We start from the raw sequence: 21,268 nt of genomic DNA on the forward strand, positions 1-21,268 counted from the left end.
TGTATCTCCAGAGTTTTCTCTTCTCCAGGCTAAACAACCACAACTCTCTCAGCCTATCTTGACAGGACAGGTGCTCCTGCCCTCTGATGATATTCCTGGCCCTCCTGTGGAGCTGCACTGACATATCCACATCTTTCTTGTGCTAAGAACTCCATAACCAGATGCAGTACTTGAGGTGGGGTCTCACATGGGCAGAGTACAGCTTCCTTGACCTTCTAGTCACAACTGTTTGGATGCAGCCCAGGATGACATTGGCCTTCCCAGTCCATACTCTTTATTTTGGATTGTCCCAACCCAATTGTAATTGGACTTGTTGCACCTCATGAGATTCCCACAGGTCCATTTGACAAGTGTGTCTAGGTCTCTCCAGATGGCACCCCATCTTTATATTGTGTCAGCTACACCACTCATCTTCATGTCATCTGCAAATCTGATGAGGGTGTACTTGATCTCTAAATCGGTTTCATTGGTAAGGATATTAAAGAGCCCGTCCCAGCACAGAGCCCTGACTTGTCACAAGCCTCCACCTGGACACACAGCCATTGTTCACAGCTCTATGGCTGCCTCCATCCAGCCAGTTCATTATCCACCAAATAGTCCACCCTTCAAATCTCTCTATCTAATTTGAAGACAGGGACATTGTGTGTACCTTTGTCAAAGGCCTTGTAGAGGACTAAGTAGGTGTCACTGGCTGTGCTGGCTGAGATCATCTCCTTGTCTTCTATGTGCCTTAACATTGCTTCCATGAGGATCTGCTTCAGGATGTTTCCAGGTACAGAGATGGGGCTCAATGGTCCATGGTTTCCTGGAGGTTCCTTTCTCCACTTTCAAGAAATGAGTGATATTTTCTTTTTTCTAGTCACTGGGGACTTTATCTGACCTCTCTGACTTCTTAAGTAGGATGGAGAGTGCCTTGGCAACTACATCAGGCAGTTCCCTCAGGAACTTGGATTGCAGATCCTCAAACCCCATTGACTTGTGCATATTCAGTTTCATCAAGGGGTCTCAAACTTGCTTTTTGCTTACAGTGGGAGAGCCTTTGCTTCTCCCAACCTCCACCTAGAGGTTCAGTAACTTGAGAGATGTGAGAAGCCAGACTGTCATTGAAGACTGAGGTGAAGAACTATAGGAGTTCCTCACCCTTCTCCATATCCATTGTCACCAGCTGTCCATTCTTAATTGTTAGGCAGGTACAGTCTCCTTGGTCTTTCTTTTCTGACTTCTACTTATAGAACCCCTTCTGATTTGTCTTTGCATCCCTTGCCAAAACCTCTTTCTTCTGTGCCTTAATAGTCCTAAACCCATCTCTAAACCCATCCAAACCATATCTATGTACTCTTCCCAGATCATCTGTCCCTAGTTCCACTGGCTATTCATTTCTTTCTTACTCCTTAATTTGAGGAGCAGATCCTTGTTTAGCCATGTTGGTTTCCAGCTTGCCTAAGTTGATTTCTTACACATGGGGATGGAGAATCCTCAAAAAGCTACTAGCGCTGGTGAGTTCTCTGTCCCTAAGGACAGTTTCTGAGGGAATCTCATCCACTAATTCTTTTAACAGATGGAAGTCCATTATTCTAAAGATAAGAGTCAGTTCTGACTCTGCCTTTTTTCTAAGCCCATGTTCCTTGACATCAGTAATTTAAGCAGGGCATGGTCACTACAGCCAAGGCTGCCTCCATTTCAATTTTTCTAACAAGCTTATCTGCACTGGTGAGCACCAGGTCCAGTAACACTGCCTCTCTGGTTGGTTTGGCCAATACCGGGACCAGAAAGTTGTCCTCGGAGCACTCCAGGAGTCTTCTGGATTGCTTGCAGTCAGCTGTACCACTTTCCCAGCAGACATGCAGGTGGTTGAAATCCCCCATCAGGATGAAAGCATGCAAGCATGATGATTTCTGTATCTCAAGCAAGAAGTCAACAGACTTGCAGATATCAGGCACTCTGTGGTAGACCCCAGCCACAAGGTGTCCCTCACCGATGCTGTCCTTAATTTTTACCCACAAGTTCCTGAGCTGCCCCTTCTTCCCAGCCTCTTTCTTCTGAGAAGGTTGTAGCCCTGCATTGAAATGTTCCAGTTGTGTGATTCATCCCACCAGGTTTCTATGAGTCTAGCTAGATTTGAATTGCATGGTTCTGGTGCAATTGAGGAACAGGTTTCAGTTCCTCTTGCTTGTTACCCATGCTGCCCATATTGGTGTAGAGGCACTTAAGCTGGATTATCAACCTCTTCACCTTCTGAGAAGAAGCCTCCTTAGTACATCCCCTTCCCTCTTCCTCATCAAATCTCGTTTAGAACTCTGCTAAATGTACCAGTGTTCAGACTTCTGTGTATAAAGTGCCTGGCTCAGGGATTTGAAGTGCCTGAGATTCAATAAAGAATAGCAATCTCATTGCAGGATGTAAGCAATTCATTTATTTGTTATGGTTAGAATTTCCCATGGCCCTGCTTAATCACCTCATCAGTCATGAAGTGATCAATGGCATGTGAAAATAAATCATGTGCCAGGTCAACCCAATGTAACATTTTTAGCACTGTGAAAGTGTTAGTCTGAAGTCAAACTATGGTGAATATTTTTACTGAAAAAAGGGAGTGAAAATAAGACATAACATAACTCTTATTTTTATACAGTTGCTGTTTAGTCAGTGATACGGATTTTTTTAAGGCTAAAAAATTAGTTTAAGTGTAAGGAATTAAAATATTTTGATAAATAATTGCTGCTTTTCCTTATCTAGATAAATGGCCAAATCCTTTATGGAAGGACTCATCAGAATGCTTCTTCAATAATCAAATGCGCACCATCTAAAGTTAAAGTAATCTTTATCAGGTAAGTTCTGGTTAAAGATTTGGCTGAAAAGGTTTAATTTTTAATGCGCTCACGTTGCACATAGCGTTCGTTATTTTTAATTTTGGTAACATAGATGTACTTTTGAAGACAATCTTACTACTTGTTAAATATATCTTGTAGTTTTTTGTTTTGATATTTGTACTGTGAGTGCCAGAAATTAAGAACCAGACTTAAACTTGTCCTAAGAAATGTGGGGCGGTACTATTACCTTCTTATTACATCCTTTAACTGAATATATTGCAGAAACAAGGATGCAGTAAATCAGATGGCTGTTTGCCCTGCAAAGTCAGTAGAGGCTTCACAGTGTACTTCAGGGACACTTCAACATCAAGAGGTAAAGTAAATATTTGTTTTTCTTATTTGACCAAAATACTAACATTGTTCTGGATAGAGGAGGATCCTGTCTGCTTAGTAAATACAGTAAAAGAAAAGGAAACTCATAGAAAAACAAGTGAGATTTTAGTAAAGTTGCTAAATTTAATAAAGCTGTCATAAATTTTGTTTCATTTTATATTCTTCTATACTATGAAGTATGTCTAATATTCCCATCAATAGAGTTTTAGAAGCTTAGGTGGAACTAGAAAATGAGCAGACTCGCTTTAAATATTTGTGCACTTCTTTGTTTTGGTGCAAAATGTTGGATATAGTCACTTACAGCTGCATTTTATTTTTCTCTTAGATTGACATCAGTGTTGCAAACCCGAGTGCATTTTCTGACTTAAGTTCATGTAAAAACATTCAGTATGTGGAACTTCCTAAGGTATGTACTGAATTTACATCAGTCAATAGCCATTCAATTTTGTAATGCTGTCCCTCTTACAGCAAACAGACTCTCAGTTACTAGAAGCTGGAAAAGAGATTTCTAGAGATCTACTCTTCCTGTTTGGGAATGGATCTCAGAGTTTTCCTCACAGAAAGATTGTTTTTGATTTGCTAATTGCTTTGTGTCTCTGGAAGAAGTATTCTTTTGTTCTATTTGCCCAACTTCTTATAACCATCTCTACTGATGGTTCCTCAGGTGAGATCAATGCCTTAATTGTTCAAAGTAAAAAGTGAATAACAGTTTACCTTGTAGATTTCGAAGGAATGGATTTGAATTTAGAAGTGTTTCAGATTTATCTTGGTAGTCAGTATACTGTTTGTTTGGCAGAATCTATTCCAGAAATAGTTTAAAACAAAAATATTGGTGCATTGTGGAACCTCAGACTTGATATGTCAGCAGGCCTCACTGGTCTTTAGTGATTGTATTCTAACATTTTGATGTCACAATATTTAACCATTTGCATTTTCTGTTTGCCCCAGGATCAAGGAGGCTTTGGAATTGCCATTAGTGAAGAAGACACAACTAATGGAGTAGTTATTAAAAGCTTAACAGATCATGGTGCAGCTGCAAAGGTGTGAGATACATTTAAAATCTAATAAAGGAATGAAGAATGTTTTTTGGAGTAGCATCCATAGTTCATATTTTTTATTTTATGTTTTTCCAGGATGGACGTATCAAAGTTGGAGATGTGATTCTGGCAGTGGATGATGAAAGTGTTGTGGGATATCCTGTAGAAAAGGTGCTTCTGAAGTGTCAGGAATGTTACAGAAAGCACACTGCTTAATGTAGGAGGTGATGGTGTCTTAAATTAGTGAGGGTCTCATGACTATACTTAATTTTTAAACCTGACTAAAAAAATCAAAGATCTCCAGGCACTGTCTGGAAAAGAAAACTACTGCGAAATAAGCTAAAGCCTAATAAATTTATAGCTCAGCTGTTATTTTACATTAATGCACTACATGAGTCCTCCTATCTCTGCTTCGAATGTGATTTTATTTTCCCTGTGGTTCAGACCTGATGACTGAGAGACTTAGTAGTGTGATAAAAGCCATGAATTATTGCTCAGTAATGACTCTGCATAGCTAGTCCACTTTAAAGGTGTTAGAACCAGTAAAACTAATATGTGTAAATTTGCATGAGTGAGTTGTTTCAGTGGTAAATCAAGTCATAAACTGTGCTTATCCGTGGGAACTGTCTGTAGTAACAGTCTCATTATATTCCAAGCATGGTATTTCAAACCTTTGGAGAAAAATATCTCCATTCCTAAATAACAAAATTTATTTCTAGCTTCTAGCTCTGCAAACTCAGTTTATGTTCTGTAGTAAATCAAGGAGGCTGTTTTTCTAGCATCCACCTTGCTACCAAGAAAAGTGATTCTTTAGGCATGAGCAGATTACTTTCTGTTCGTTAAAGGGCAATTAGGAGAGCATCAATCTTACTCTTTGGTGTGCTGCTATCTCTGAGGCAGTAAATAAGTAAGAAATAGTGAAGTTGCCTGTAAGGAGGTAGGGGTAGATAAGCTTTGTAAGAACAGAGATTGAGTAAGTAATTTCTGAAAATATCTCTACTGAAATGTAAAGTCTCAAGAGGATTTGGTGTCTGTTCTGTAAGATGGCAATTGATTTTGGAGGGTCTTCAGTATCTCTTTGAACTAGATTTTGCATTACACCTTGGTGTCTATCTTTCCCTTCCATAGTTCAGGTAGTATTTTCAGGTTTTTCTTCCAGAATGACAGTTGCACATTTCTTTAGTTCACTAGATATTTCGGCATTGACTTCTGTGAGATCAGAATTGGGCTCCACCCAGCATTAAAAGGCAATACTTCTGTTTCTCTCATGATTGGTATACAATATAGTATTTTAGCTAGAGAAACAATTGAAAGACTGCCATTTTGTCATCTACTATAGTTTGGCAAAGTTTCATGGAAAAAGTTTTCTTAGAAAAAACATCAATATTTGTGTTTGTTCCTTATGAGAAAACCTGCAAGATTGTGACAAGTAGCTCCAGTTTGCGGAACTGTTACTCTACTTTATTTTTGGTTTGCAACTGAACAATCCAGTTACAGTTTTCATAGGCTTTTCTCTTTGTCATTCAGTTTATTGGTCTCCTGAAGACATCCAAATCTGTGGTGAGGCTTACAATCAACCCAGCAGAGACAGATAACCTAACTGCAGCACCAGCCCTTCCCAGCACTGTCCCAGCAGAGAAGAGGAATATGCAACTTGCAGCAGCTGTCCCAACTTCCAGCTCACCAGAACCAGAAGCAGTCAAAAGTATTGTTTTCCTTGTGTGTCTGTATTCCTATGTGTGTCTATTACAACTGGGGTTGTAACATAAAAACAAAGACCCAGCTTGTAAGTTTTCCCTTTTTGTGTGCACTGAGTTGTCTTCTGCATTTTCTGGTATTTCCAGATTACATACTCATATATGTATAAATAAAGCATTGTGCCCCCATACTGAAGACCTACCTCTTGGCTACCTGTTATAGAGGCAGGAGGATGAAAGATTTTCTTCTCCATCTCAGATATGCAGCAGGTGCCTCTGCCGTGGTTGTCTAGAACTAAGTGAAAGGCATTCCTTTAGGTGAGGGAGAAAAGTCATGTCAATTTTTGCAAAAAAAAAGGATGGTTGAGAATGTCTTGCCATTTATGACTAGCCACATTTGGCTCTTCTTCAGAGTGGAGAATCAAGATGTTTCTGATGGATGATAGTCATTGGTTAATCAAGACACTTTAAAGTTAATAATAATTCAAGTAATGCACTCATCATATAGATGTTTAAATTAAGTTCTATCCTAAATAGGGTATGTTGTGTAGAATATCTGCCTTGGCTGTCAGGACTATAATCCAAGTACTTGATGGCATAAAAGCTACAGGAGGCATGGCAAATAAAACTACAGGATAGTATTTCTCTGAGGAGGAGGGAGAATTGGGAGCCTCATTCTCTGTGGATCAGGTGTTCAGTTACTGCTATACAGCTGTCAGTGAACTCTGAAAAATGCTGTTACTGTAACCAGGGTGTTTCATTGTTGTTTTAGACACAAGCAGGTCTTCAACTCCAGCCATGTTAACCTCTGACCCAGCTACTTGTCCCATCATTCCTGGATGTGAAACAACCATTGATATCTCCAAAGGAAGGACTGGTCTTGGTCTGAGCATTGTTGGAGGAGCAGACACTTTGCTGGTTGGTTGGAAAAATATGTGTCACTCATGTGAAATAACAGTAATGAAAATAAAGTCTGATAGAAGAGATTTTTTTGTCATTTGTTTCTAAAGTATTTATAGAAAGACACAAAAGAAACAAAAACAAGGAAAAACCCTTTCTAAAATTAAAAGTAAAAATGAGCTTCATAAATATTTTGGTCATATTTCATCATGCATCTGACTTTCATTCCTGACTTTTTCACTGATGAATTATAGTGGCAATTTTCAGTTACTTTTGGTTCAAAATGGTGGCTGTTCTTTCAACATGAAATTTTGATGTTGTTTTTGTTGTCAGGGAGCAATCATTATCCATGAGGTATATGAAGAAGGAGCAGCATCTAAAGACGGACGACTGTGGGCTGGTGATCAGATACTAGAGGCATGGTGATTTCTTTGGTTGTTTTTGTTTTCATTGCTGGCTAAGCCTTTTGTATTTGTCTGCTGGAAGGTGCTGCATGATTTGCCATTGTACGCTTTCGTTGCAGGTGAATGGAATTGACCTCAGGAATGCCACACATGATGAGGCCATTAATGTCCTCCGTCAGACACCCCAAAAAGTTCGCCTGACTGTGTACAGAGATGAAGCCCAGTACAAGGAGGAAGACATGTATGATGTGCTGAATATAGAGCTCCAGAAGAAGCCTGGTAAAGGCCTTGGGCTGAGTATTGTTGGGAAAAGGTATGTAATGTACCTGGAGATTCAGTGTCTGCAACTTGCTTATCATGTTTCATTGTGGTTTGGTGCTCAGATCCTGTGGGCTTGAAGGCCATGTATCTTATTTTTGTGCTTAAGCTAACCAGTCTTCCCTAGAGGAACTAAGTCAGTGTTACTCAAGAGAAAAATGAGACAATGTTTATTTGTGTTCCCATAAACATTGCCATCAAACAATACTTTAATGTAAAATTCATGTGTGTACTTGCAGAAATGACACAGGTGTGTTTGTGTCAGACATCGTCAAAGGAGGAATAGCAGATACAGATGGGAGATTGATGCAAGGAGACCAGATATTGACAGTGAATGGAGAAGATGTCCGAAACGCTAACCAGGAGGCTGTTGCAGCTTTGCTAAAGGTATTGGGGAAAAGAGAAGATGGATAAGAGTGAAAAACAGATTCAGGTTTTGTGAAAGCTTTAACTTTATTCAGACCGAGATGAGACTGTTACTGAGATGTCAGTGAGATGACTTGGGGATCCAGATTTAAGCTTCCTGAAATCTAGAGCACTCAGATTTTGATACTTTGCCTGATAAAACTGGGAGTAGTGGTGGTGCAGAAAGCCATATATTAATGAACAAGGGGCTGATAGACGACCTTTATAGAATATCATTACCTAGAACAGCTGAAAACTTAACACTGTGTTCTGTCGAACACACTGATAGCTGGTTAACTGTTTTGCATTTTCAGAAAGATATGCAGAACTGACTTTGAATGATGGAGAATTCAGCAGAGTAGTTGTGCTAGAAATGACTACTTTCATAGCTTATTTACAAGGCCCTGTAGTAACAGGACAAGAGGATACGGTTTTAAACCAAAAGAGTAAGTTTAATTACTTGTTAGGCCTAAATTCTTTAATAAAAGAAATGAGGAGGGAGATGAAATGAGGATGGTGAGGCACTGGAATTGAATGTCCAGAGGAGCTGTGGATGCCCCATCCCTGGAGGTGTAAAAGGCCAGGTTGAATGGGGCTCTGAATAACTTGGTCTACTAGGAGACATGAATCTTTTTTTTTTTTATTGTGTTTGTTTTGTACCACCTTGCATCCATTAAATTCTACAATGCATCTTTCAGTTACCAAGCTTTTGGTGTAAGAAACTGCTTTCTCAGAGTTTGCTGAAGTAACTACCTGCAGCTCTTGGAGCCAACCTATTCTTGATAATTTTTTTTTCGGATGTCCTTCCTCTATTTGCAAATCAGAAATACAGTATTTCCCGTAGTCTGCCAAGAAATCCAGCTGGTTAACTGCCTTGTCTGTTTGTCAGTCCAGAGTTTTGAGACATGCTGCATGGTAAGGATTCCACTGAGTCAGCATTTTCAATGGAAAACTGTTTCACTGGAAAAAAATTACCGATTGCTCGTTGTAGCTGTCTCTTGGATACATAGGCACATGTTCATGCTTCTTAACACTCAGATTCAAAGGTATATTTTTTCAGATCTTGAGCTCGTCCTTGAAATTTTGGATTTATTGGGGAGCAGGGGTCCCAGGGGAGAGCAGTGGGATATGAGAATTTCTGTATTTTCAGTCCGCACCCATTAGTGAGAATGCCGGAACAGGATCTATGTTGCGACACTGAACTTGTTAGTATACTCTTATTTGGTTATAGTACTTTTCCCTTCTTACACTATAGTTTTTTATTTAAGAACACAGCATTTCTTCTTCACATGCTGTACCTCTCCTCTGAATAAAAATGCCTTTACATGTGGGAAATTTGTTTCATTTTGACAAGCATTTTGAAGTATCTAATTGATTCCAGTTACCATTCATATATTCAAGTTTTAAGTACTTCATCATTGCTCAGTAGTAGTTGTAGTTAATTGTCATAGCCCTGAGGAATAGGCTTTTAAAATTCCTTAGACATATTATTGTTAATAATTGTTTCATTCACATAGTGTAAGTGGAATAAAACATGGTCACTCACATGTAGGCAGTCGCTGTTTCCTGTTCAGCTGTCCATTAGGTTTTCATTCGTGAGAGTAGGATCTAGAGTGAATTGTCGTGAACTACCTAAAATGTATTTTGCTAGAAAATTATTTCATAATCTTTGGAAAATTCCTGTGTATTTTAAGTAGAATGATACAAATAGAATGTGTCATCGGTCTGAGAATTCTGTCTGTTCTTGCAGTGTTTCTTTTGAAGTATCCCCTAAAGTATGTAAAAAAACTATCAGCTTTTCCCCTCACTAAACTTACTGCATCTATCAAATGGGAGAATTTAGGAAGAGGGAGAAAGGTGTAGTAAAACTAAATGTGAATTGATTTATTCAGGAGTCCCATTGGAAAGTATTAGCTCCTACTTTTACACAATTCTAAAATCTCATTTGCGGGTTTGTGTATTCGTGAGGATGTGGTAATTTTAGGTACATATTTCCTCCATTTTCCACTTTGAAAAAGAGTTGTCCATATGGTTTAATGTGACTAGATTCATACAAGCAGAGAAGAATGGTTTTGCCTGAGCTTTGATCAGGTCTTTTCCAGGACATTGAGAAATCAACATTATTTATAAAAGCAATTTAGTAATAAATCTTTTTTAGTGTCATTCCTAAGAGAATAGCAACAGGCTATGAGGTATTGAAACTTTGTTTGAATGGATATGTCTGGTTGGTTTTGATATATTGGCTTAGTACTATGGATTTTTCTGACAAATGCATGAATCACTTTTAGGGTAATAAAGTTAAAACATGGCAAATAAAGGCAACGTCATGTATTATTAAATTAATTGAATGCAGAAGTTTCCTCTTACAACTTCCCAGTGAAAGAAAAAAATCAAAATAACAGCAAAACTGAAATTTCTTTATTAATACATTGCAGATCGACGTCTTCTCTTGACACTACTTGTATTATGTTGAAAGTATCATTTTCTTAGCCTTGTGGTAACGACTTTTCTAGTTTTTCAAAATAATGTCTTGATTTTGAAATATTTAATTGCAGGATGAATTTTCTTCTGAGACATACATTTTATGTAGATGTGTGAATACTCAATAGAGTAGTTAAAATCTTAAAGGCTAGTGAAAGGACTTTCCGATATGCAATCAATCCATATCACCCAGCTTATTGCTGGGAGTCAGATGCAGGCAGAAAATTCACTTAAACTATAGATGTTTAGGAAATTTTCTGTCCAAAATTTCTTTGTTACATTGGTGTCTATCCAGAGTAACAGATAATTTCAAAAGTTAGAGAGAGATGAGTAACTTCCAGTTCAATTACCATGTTCTCAGTCATACTAAGATAAATAATGATTGAGATTTTGATGCAATGGTTTTACTTTTTATTGTAAAAATTATATGTTGACATTTCAGTTCAGAAGCTATTCCTTATTAAGTGCAATGTAATAGAATTATTCCTCTTGTGTGATTTTCATGTCTGCATTGTAATACTGATTAATCCAGTATTAAAAAAGTACGCTGCTTGGTATTGAGTACCTTGGTGTGCTTTGTGTGTGTCACTGGTCCTGCCATGAACTCTGTCTGCAAAGCACTCGTTTCAGGATTGCTAGTCCATGGGGGTTTTTTTCCACCTGTCCATGTGTTTTTTTTTCTTCCTCCACTTTCTAGAAAGTCACTTAAATATTGTAGTTTTTACTCTTGTAAAGAGGAGAGATATGTTACAAGTAACTGTTTCTTTAGTGTTCCTTAGGTACAGTAAGACTAGAGGTTGGAAGAATAAAAGCTGGGCCATTTCACTCTGAAAGGAGAACATCCCAGAGCAGCCAGGTATGTAACTATAAAACTGGTTAATTTAGGAGAAATAATGTTAAATCATGAAAGAGTAAAGATAATAAATAATGAAAGAATAAAGAATAAAATAAAGAATAATGTTGAATAGAAAGATCTGTTTTATTATGACAATTATTTTTTACATGCCTGATCCGAGATGGAAAAATTTTGCAGCTCTTCAGTAGCCATTTTATGTTCAGTTTAGCAAATTGTATCTGTTATAAACAAGATCCAGCCAAAAATATAATCCAGAAATGACTTTGCTCCAGACTCCAGCTTGGAAGCATAGAGAACTCCAGTTCTTATCAATACGAGAAGAAGTTAGAATCAACTTTAAACTCATCTGAGTAGTTGGCATGCAGTGGAGTTTTGCTTCAGTAACCATAGGGAATTTCTCCATTCCTTGCATGTCCTTACTGTAATCTTGCATGCCAGAAGCAGGAAACATGTGCTCTTTCTGTCAGACTTCTCTTTATTTTATTGTTGGTCTGATGGTGAATTGTTACAATCTCAAATCAATTTCTGTATTTGAAAGCGTCTTCCATGGTATAACAGCTTGTACTGTGATTCTATCCAGTAGGAGCTATGGTTCTGAAAGCTTAGAAATTACCTTAATAGCTTGCCTTGATTGTGAACTGGGGATGAAAATTATCAAGTATTAAATATAAATAGTTTTAAGACATAATTAAAATTCAAGTGAGTAGTTTAGATAGGACTGACGTTTTAGGCTATCTTCAGAATTAGTATTGCTAAATAGTATGAAAATGTGCAGACTCTGGCTGATCTTATTCTAAGATGAAGTTCACAATGTTGAATATTTTGAAAAGTGTGTCACAGTCAGTGGACTATTTTTACTGGGAACCATGTTGTTCCTTTACTTGCCCTTCAAGTGTAGTGAAAATCATCCTGGAAATTGTGCAGGTCAAGTTGAGTGGAGAGCCTAATTTTAGTTGCAGCTGATGCAGTAGCTGAACATTTGAGAGCCCACATGAGGATGTACTGATATCTGTCTTTTGTTTTCTGTCCTTACTGTGGTACTTGTAGCTAACTTGCAGTAGAAGATCTCTATAAGGTGATAGAAGGTGCAAATACCAGGACCTTGTTGGCCCTCAGAAGAAGCACTTCAAAGATTTGCATGGGGTTGTAGAAGTACAATCTGTCTTGGTCCAATGATGCTTCAAAAAAGAGCTATCTACAGTGACCAAAAAATTTGTGTTGTTCTCTGACTCAGTTTTAACTAGGCACAAAAAAAATGAAATACTGCAGAAAATAAAATGAATACAGTGAGTTACAGTTTTACTTTTAGCACCTGGGTCAGTGAAGCTTGTCTCTAATCCCACTCTAACATTGTGTGTAGGTCAGTGAAGGAAGTGGAAGTCTCTCATCCTTCAGTTTCCCAGTGTCTGGGTCTGGTGCACCTGAGGTCTTTGAAAGTGGCCTAAAGAGGCATACCAGTAAGTTGTAGAGTTTTTTGGTGCTTTCAGTATTTTATACATGTGAACTGGTAGCCGAGATCTTTCTGTTATAGTTATAACATAACTATGTGATGCGTAAATTTAGAACAAAGTTATTTCTGATCATAGTATTGCTAGAAAATAATGGGTTTTTTCTATTCCATTTGAGCTTAGCAGTCTTATTCCAAAAATTATTTAAACGGAGAAAATGATGGATTCTTTCATCTACTCTAGAAGTATTTCAATCCAATTATTGTAATGATGTAATGATGGTCACTATAAAAATCAGATTAAAATGTATATAACAAACAAGCAGAAAGAATCATCATATTGATTTGTATGACTTTATTGAAAAGGTTTTCTAGGAATGCTTGTTTAACTGTTTTTTTAATTTATCTTAATTCATTTGACAGCAGCTTCTGAAATACAGGGACTAAGAACAGTTGAAATAAAAAAGGTAAGTTGTAGCATAGGTAAGGTAAGATAGTGGCACATATCAGGAATAGGTTGTAGATGTTTTCAATAGTTGTCTTTACAGCATGAAGTAAGTCTAGGCCTAGTCATTGTTTTAGGAAAGGAACGGGACATTAATTTGTCTGTCTTTTCAGTTTGGGACTGTACAATCTGCACTGCCTATATTTTTATGTAAAGTAGTGTGACTTATGGTATCATGTTTTGTGAGTTGTGTTGAAAGTAAACGAAGGAAGAGATACTGGGACCTAGTTTTATTGTTACCAGATTGAGTTAAGTGCAGATTCTGTTGTGGTAAAGTCAGGGGAATTGTACCAAAGTTGGAAGGCTGTTTTTTGATATTTGATATTTTTCTTCACACGTATTTTTAATTAGTAGGTTCTTGCATGACAGCTGCCAGATTTTCAAGTGTGAACTTCAGTCACCTTCATTATGCATGCGTGCTTAGTCACAGACTGTATCTTTTTTTCCAAAATATTTATATGTTTTTGCTTGGCATCTGGTTCACTTGATTACACGGATTGCATTCAGTCATTCTTTTAATAGTAGAATCTGCAAATAGCAGTTTGCAATAGCAATTTTTCCAGTGAGGTATTTGGGTGTGGTACAGGGGTAAGCAGCTGGTTTCGCCCTTCAACATTTGGGCACTAGGGGGAGCAAAAAGATTAATTCTAGTCTTCAGGAGATTCATAACAGGATATTCATATAGACAGTACTAAGGACAGCAATCCCATCTCGTTGGTTTTCCTTGCTCAAACCTCTGTGCTGACATTAAGAGTCAGGTGCTGAATTCTGTAATTATTTAGTTTGGTTAAGATAAAACACACAACTAAATCAGCAAATTTTCTCCTACCACTGAGAGAAAGAAATCCATTCTGGTCTCTCTGCTTTCCTGAGGTAGTGCAAAGTGTGTAAGCTTAAAAACTGGCTTGACACGGGAATTCTGATCTTCATAAAATAGGGCGTTTGGCCATCTTTTGAGGTAAGCCTGCCGTTCTCTGTGTTTTTCTTTCCAGAAAAATCTAATCTTTTTTTCATTACTGTAACAGAACCCTACAGATTCACTAGGCGTGAGCATTGCTGGAGGTGTAGGAAGTCCTCTTGGAGATGTTCCTATATTTATTGCCATGATGCACCCGAATGGACTTGCAGCTCAGACTCAGAAATTAAGAGTAAGTTAATTATTAAGAAGGCTGTAAAGATTGTGTGGGTAATGTGATTACTCTAGACAGGCAGTAAACTAGCAGTTCAGTGATGCAGTCATAAGTGCTTCTGGCTGTGCAAAGAATTCTTGCTGTTTGGATTGATGAAAAAGGAACTCAGATTGGTGGCATGGGAAAGTGTAATTACTGACATGTGCTAACTTAAGAAAGGAAGTCCTAAAGCAGTCTTGGATCTTAGAGTTTGTCAGCTTGTGAAAGTTAGAAGCATAGAAAGTGGTTCAGAAGCATGCATTCTATAAACAAGTGCCATTGCTGAGTGTAGTGATCATTCCTGCAAATGTAGGTGTGCAGTCTGTTTTATCTCTTGTGTTTCCTATGCTTAGGATAGAGAGAGTACATTTTAGGCTCTGAGTTAAACAGATTTTTAAGCTGTACTTAAATGCACGCTATATCCAGTCTGCACCAAAAGTGGTTGAATTTGGCTCAGGTTTCTTAGAAAATGTTGTTTCAAGATGAAGTCAGACAGAATCTCTGATGATAATTTACTACATCAGTCTGCCTGTCTTTAGGTGACATGCAAAATGCATCTCTGTTTTTTAACATATATTTCTACAGTTTTAGGATCAGTTCTGTAAAGCATCAGTACTTTTTACACTGATTACACTAAACCAGTGTAATTTGCTAATTCTAATGTTTAATTACGTGCCTTCATACTGGGCCATTTGTAGTTCTGCTGTTGTTGAAAGTGACAAATAAATCTATGTAACTAAGTTAGATTTTCTACATTTTCTTCTGTAGGTTGGGGACAGGATTGTTAGCATCTGTGGAACATCTACTGAGGGCATGACTCATTCCCAAGCTGTTAATATCTTAAAAAATGCTTCAGGCACTATTGAGTTGCAGGTAAAAAATCCTCAGTGACATTTTGAATATTTTCTGAGTACTGTTTTGCCAGCTGCTACATTGAACTATTTTAGTGTCAGCATTCTTATGCCACTGATTTCCAACCTCTATTCCTAGGTTGTAGCTGGAGGAGAAGTGAGTGTCATAACTGGTCAGCAGCAGGATCCACCTACGCCCAGTCTTTCGTTTTCAGGACTAACTTCAACTGGCATTTTTCAGGATGATTTAGGGTCAGTAACTATAGAATGTACAGCCTCTGTAGCCTGTTACTTTGGATGATAATCAACCTATAAACCTTACAAATCTACCTAATAGTGGGTGGCATTTTTGGCTTAATCATGATTAACATGTTAGGTATACATAAGACCTGTGGGCCATAGGTCCTCTTCTGTGTTTTTCATGATGAAATTTACTGTGCTGCAAATTTTTTTGACTCTCTGTAGACTTGTTGTGTGATCTGATTTCTTCTACAGCCTCTATTGTTTCACTGAGGCTGGGTAGCTAGGATTAATTGATATGCCCAGAAATTCTCTTTCCACTGTTGTGTCTGTGTTTCTGTATTGTGCTCTCTAGTGCTGTGCAATCAGGAGTGTCAGATGTTTTTGATATACAAGGTATACTGCTTCTGGTATTCTGCAAGATGCATTATGTAAACAAGTTTTGTGTCAAACTCTGTCATAAATCTGAGGCATTTTTTCTTTTAGGAAAGGGGAAAGAGAAGAAGTATTCTTTAGCCACACATACCTACTTTGAAAAGTAGAATTGCAAAATTTCTTACTATCAAAATATATGTTTGGAAATACACCTATAAATGATCTATATAATAAACACATATATGCAAATACACAGTCGTCTATTAGGAGAGCAGCAATTCAACCTTAATAGCATAAGCTATTTGAGCTTATTTTAGGCTTTACAGGCTTTTTAAAGTAGTTATTAGGGAATCTGGAGATACTGGTAATAATTCTCTAATTCACTACTAACTACTATTAGTGGCACATAGCAGCCATAACTATGCCCTGAGCTGTGTATTGAAATAGCTGCTTTCTTATAATAATGTGGGCATTAGGTAGTTTACAGAGTTTTACATTAACTGCAATAGCCAGTTCTTTATAACAAAAGTATTTGTAGTTGTAGTGGAAAGAAAATTATATTAGTTAGCTTAAAAGAAGTAATGTTTTTTGTTGAATATTATATGTATTAAATCTGAAGTTCAGACAAAATACTCTTTTCCCTTTTCTTAGACCTCCTCAGTACAAGACCATTACTCTGGACAGAGGACCAGATGGCCTTGGCTTCAGTATAGTGGGTGGCTATGGCAGTCCCCATGGAGACTTACCCATTTATGTGAAGACAGTGTTTGCAAAGGTAGGTGGAAATTTGTCCAATCAATCTATTTATTAGTTCACTGCAGTTATTGTTCTAAATCTTGGCCTGGTTTTGCAGTCAAAAGATTGTTACAGTTTCTCACAGCTTTCCCTCTTTAGTGCAAAGGCTGCAAATGTGCTTGCAGCATTTGATGGCTGCAGTCTTCAAAAGATTGAGAATACCCAAATATACATGATTCAGCCTATCAGCAGAGTCTTGTCCGCCTGTAGAGACTTGAATTGTGTAATACTTAGGAAGAAAAGCTCCCTTGCCTTATATTTAGAGTGTGTTTACTTCAGGTAGTATACAAAAGTGTTTTATTGAACTCAGACTGCACCTTCAGAGAAGTTTAGATGCTGACCTGGATTTGATAATTTGGATGGCTCTAGGAAACAACAGAGAGTCAGAGAAAACTGGAATCACAAATGCTAAATTTTTAAGGTATATCAAACTATAAAGCTGTCTTTTTGTGCCATTTGGTGAAAAGTTCTGCAGGTCTTGAAAATGTTACTTTTATAATACTAGGTGTTATGGTTTGGGCCTGGCAAAGCCAGAGCCCCATGGGTACACCTTCTCCCTGGTGTCTGCTGTGAGATGTGACCAGGAATAAGCAAAGCAGGCTCCAAACTTAACATAAAGAAAATTTTATTAACTAAACTACACACAAACAATTACTAAACTACACACAAAAGAAAGAAAAAAAAAAAAAAGGAAAATGAAAACCTCACAAAAACACTCTCCTCCTCCTCCCCCCTAAATTCCCAATACAATACATCCCTCCAAAATCACCAATTCTAAGTCCAACACCACCCTTCAGATTAGACTTTCAGCTCCTCAAGAGGAGAAGGAGTCCTTCCGTGTGTCATGGTGGCCTCTTCCGTCCTTGTTCCGGTGCTCTCACCACCGAACATGGATCAGGGCTGCTTCCAGGGTTGTCTTTTTTTAAGGATGCTTTGTCCAGTTCCAGAAAAACACAGTATCTCACACTCTCACCTTTGGGACATCCGTCCCCCCCATATTTTATATACCCCCTGGGGCCGAGGGGTACCCACACTGAATCTTCTCTGGCACTGGGACATTTCTCCCCCTGGACTCAGTCTCTGTATCCCACGGAAACATGGCTCTGTCCATGGCTACACGAAAGAGTCCAGCATAAAATGCCACTCCCTCTTCTCCCTTCTTTCAACATCTCTCACTCTCTCTCTCTCCGGTCCAGGCCTTCATCACTCACTCATTTCCTTCGTCCTCCTTCACTGTTATCACACGTCTAGGAAGGGTTAATGTTCTGTAGGGTTTTCATTGTCCAAAGGGGTTTAAAAACTCCTCCAGGCGGCTGGACTCCTGGCTGCACCCCCCCCCCCATCTCCTCAGCTGGGCTGCCTGCTGCCAGCACATATTTACTGAATTTCAAGGTAACACAGGCTGCACTCTCTCTCTCTCTCTGTCTCTCTGTCTCCAAAAGGGGGGGGGGGGGGAAGGATGGCTGCCCGATGTCTCTTGTTGCTCTCCACCCTTCCATCATCCAGGGCCTCCTCACTCCCATGTCTGTCCAGGCCCAGGCCTACCGCAGGGCTGCCCCTCCCCCGCCCAGCGGCAGCGGCTGGACGGGGGAGAGCTCCGACCTCGGTCCCTCGAAGTTCCAAGAGAACCTCCCAGGCCCGAAGCTCTGCTTTTAACCCCTGGGTGTTCTCGGAGGTGTGTCCTAAAACCCACTGGCTAGCCCAGGTGCCAATATCAAAATCCAAGCACCCATTGGTTTGACCAGAACATCCCAGAATTCCCACTTCTTTCTGGTCAAACCACCACACTAGGGTTTAAATCTTACACTAGCTGGAAAAACAGGGTTGACCAAACAATCATGTAGTTCCAATTTCTACATGTGGAACTTAGACTGGGCAGAGTGTATTGCAAAACTGGCAGTCTTCTCAGCAATTGGTTCTATCTGTATCCCTGAAAAAGAAAAATGTTGCTGGACTGTTTTCAGGACTGTGTGTCAGGGAGAAAAAGAAATGTGTGAGTCTGCAGTTACTTGTTTTATCATTCCAGGGTGCAGCAGCAGAAGATGGACGCCTCAAGCGGGGGGACCAAATCATTGCTGTGAATGGGCAGAGTTTAGAAGGGGTGACTCACGAGGAAGCAGTTGCTATTCTGAAAAGGACCAAAGGAACAGTCACTTTGACTGTGTTGTCATGAACTGGCTGCCTGACAGGCTTGGGTCAATAAGACAATATTGCTTACTTTCCACATAGTAAAGAGAATGGAAATGTTTGGGTAGTCTTCTTGCTCTTTCAGCTTCACAGGACTGTGTTACAACAATGAAGAAAAATAACATTTAAACATATTTTTGTATACATTAGAAGTACTTCTCTTCCTGTCAAACCACTGGAATGAAATTATATTGACAATGAAAACACATGGATATTTTTCCTATTAGTAATTCACCACAAAAAAAATGTTGCCATTAATAACCACACAAGAAAGTTGAAAAGCAGAGGCTGCATATTTGAATAATGTTGGAAAAATGATAAATTCACCAAGTCAGCATGGAGGTTGCAGGAGTAGCAGAAGGCAGAAAACAGGAATGAGTTTATTGAAGAAAGAAAATACTACTAAATCAGAGATTTGGGAGATAAGGGGAAATGTATGTAGTCTGAAGGCAGATGGTTAATAGACTAGATGGTTCTTTGGAACTAGACAAGTTTTAAGGTTCCTTTCAACCCAGACTTTCCAATGACCATATTATTTCACAATGATCAATAGGAGAAACTAGTTTGGTGACCTGGGTGGATTTTTTTGCTTGTCTTTTTGTGTGTTTAAATTTTTATAAGTCATGGTGTATCTGAAAAAAAGAAAAGAAAAAAAAAGAACACTGTGTTTCACTTGGCTTGGGTTTGAAGGTTTCATTATTTTGGTGTCAGGGGGTTGTGTTGGTAGTGGTGATGATGGTTTTGTTTTGTGTTTGTTTGTTTTGTTTGTGGGACTTGTGCTCAGGGCTGAAAAATCCATTACTAGTGGAAACTTCCTGGTGATTGAGAATGCCCAACAACTGCAGTATTAGAAGAACTACATTTTTAAAGTAGGAATATTTTATAGTCCTTATGGGTGAAAACAGATTTTCTAATATGAAGTGTCTGTAAGCAAAGGTTGTCCTCTTCCAATGTGCAACACCACGTACAGGGTCACTGCAGACATTTCTGCAAGCTGTTTGCTTCAGAGCCTTGAACAAACCTCTCAGAGCAGCTCTGCTTAGCTGCCAGCAGATATCTGGATATTGCCAGTGTGGAAGGAATTGACATTAATGGTGTTGCTGCCATTATCACTAGCAGCAAAGGTAGAGTCCTCCTTGAACTGAGGAGGCATACAGCCAGGAGTGATGGGTTGAGGTTGGGTAAAGACCTGAAAATGCCTCACAGTGGAGGTGAGTAGTAAGACAGTAGTGAGGTTTTGCATCAGTAATAAGCAGAAGAGGAGCTTTGACAGCTACAACTATTATTTTGGGGATATTAATTTTAGAGGCACAGATAAAAGCATCTAGTAAATACAGTGCAACTGTGGAGCTTTCTTTGATCAGCAGCATGGTCAATAAATGCATCACTTTCTCATTACCTAAACTTTATCTAAAAACTGCACTCAATGAAACACTTAGCTGATTGTAACCTGCTTGCCCTTGCCTGCCATGCTCTTAGGTATCTGACAGATAAAGCATGCTTCTCCCATGATTTATTTTCCTGCAGAAAGATTTAGCTGAGTCTTTTGAGAGAGGAAGATACCTGTCAAACTAGTATGATACTTAGCAGGAGAATGCTTTGTGTTAATTAGCAAAAATGGAATTTTTGCAAGAAGGCCGTTATTTCAACTACCATTTACAAGAAATATGAACTGAAAATGCAGGCAATGGTCAGGCCATTATTAGGGGATAATACAAAATACTGGCATTCATTTTAGTGGGTCACAAAAGCAGTATTAGGCGTGTCTCTCAAATAGTATTAACAAATGGATAGCTATGTGTAAGTGAATTAACAAAAAATCCCACTCTTTGTCTTTTTAACTATTCTAGTAGTTCTATTGTGGTAGGCTAAGATGCAGTAAACTAGATGGTACCATTGCTGGATGCTGCTGTTATTGATTTGCTTTTGTACTTTTTCCTTGCATAGAGTGAGAAATGCCTACGTTAGAGTATGTAAAGTCACTTTAAATAGTATCTATATTTGTAACAGAAGTAGTGTACAGCTATTTTGTTACTGCTCTTGTGTCACAATGGGGGATTTAAATTAATAAATTTCAAACTGTCTAGATGAAGTGAAGTGCTGGATTTGTTACTAGTTGCTTTATAATAGCATGCTTGCGTTATTCATTCTGTTGCAAAAGATTAATTCAAAACAATTTAATAGTTGAAAAAAGGCATTACTCTTGATGTAAACCTTAAAGCATCTTCTAAAAATTGATTTTTTTTAATGTTATCTTCACTTGCAAACTCTTAGCAAATTCATGAAACTGTGAAACTGTCTTGCTTTTTTGTAACAGAGCGTTAATCATTGTTAAAAAAACCATTCCTTCAGGCATGGGATATGCCATGAGGGACAAAAATAGTGGGCCATGGAGCTTGGG

General features: G+C 38.5%; 1 protein-coding gene across 1 annotated transcript in view; it reads left to right on the forward strand.

Moving 5' to 3' along the window:
• Positions 1-20,959, forward strand: part of MPDZ (multiple PDZ domain crumbs cell polarity complex component) — a 95,601-nt gene extending 74,642 nt beyond the window's left edge. The window contains exons 29-46 of the mRNA XM_058823981.1: positions 2,734-2,825; positions 3,090-3,180; positions 3,526-3,606; positions 4,149-4,241; positions 4,334-4,408; positions 5,765-5,942; positions 6,707-6,852; positions 7,168-7,251; positions 7,358-7,551; positions 7,796-7,943; positions 11,212-11,298; positions 12,659-12,755; positions 13,169-13,212; positions 14,276-14,398; positions 15,188-15,292; positions 15,410-15,522; positions 16,537-16,660; positions 18,707-20,959. Of these exons, the coding sequence (XP_058679964.1) occupies positions 2,734-2,825; positions 3,090-3,180; positions 3,526-3,606; positions 4,149-4,241; positions 4,334-4,408; positions 5,765-5,942; positions 6,707-6,852; positions 7,168-7,251; positions 7,358-7,551; positions 7,796-7,943; positions 11,212-11,298; positions 12,659-12,755; positions 13,169-13,212; positions 14,276-14,398; positions 15,188-15,292; positions 15,410-15,522; positions 16,537-16,660; positions 18,707-18,853 (2,022 nt within the window). The 3' untranslated portion in view covers positions 18,854-20,959. The remainder of the gene's footprint in view (positions 1-2,733; positions 2,826-3,089; positions 3,181-3,525; positions 3,607-4,148; positions 4,242-4,333; positions 4,409-5,764; positions 5,943-6,706; positions 6,853-7,167; positions 7,252-7,357; positions 7,552-7,795; positions 7,944-11,211; positions 11,299-12,658; positions 12,756-13,168; positions 13,213-14,275; positions 14,399-15,187; positions 15,293-15,409; positions 15,523-16,536; positions 16,661-18,706) is intronic.
• Positions 20,960-21,268: the final 309 nt, after the last annotated feature.

This window comes from Ammospiza caudacuta, chromosome Z (assembly GCF_027887145.1).
Source record: "Ammospiza caudacuta isolate bAmmCau1 chromosome Z, bAmmCau1.pri, whole genome shotgun sequence".
Taxonomy (NCBI): domain Eukaryota; kingdom Metazoa; phylum Chordata; class Aves; order Passeriformes; family Passerellidae; genus Ammospiza; species Ammospiza caudacuta.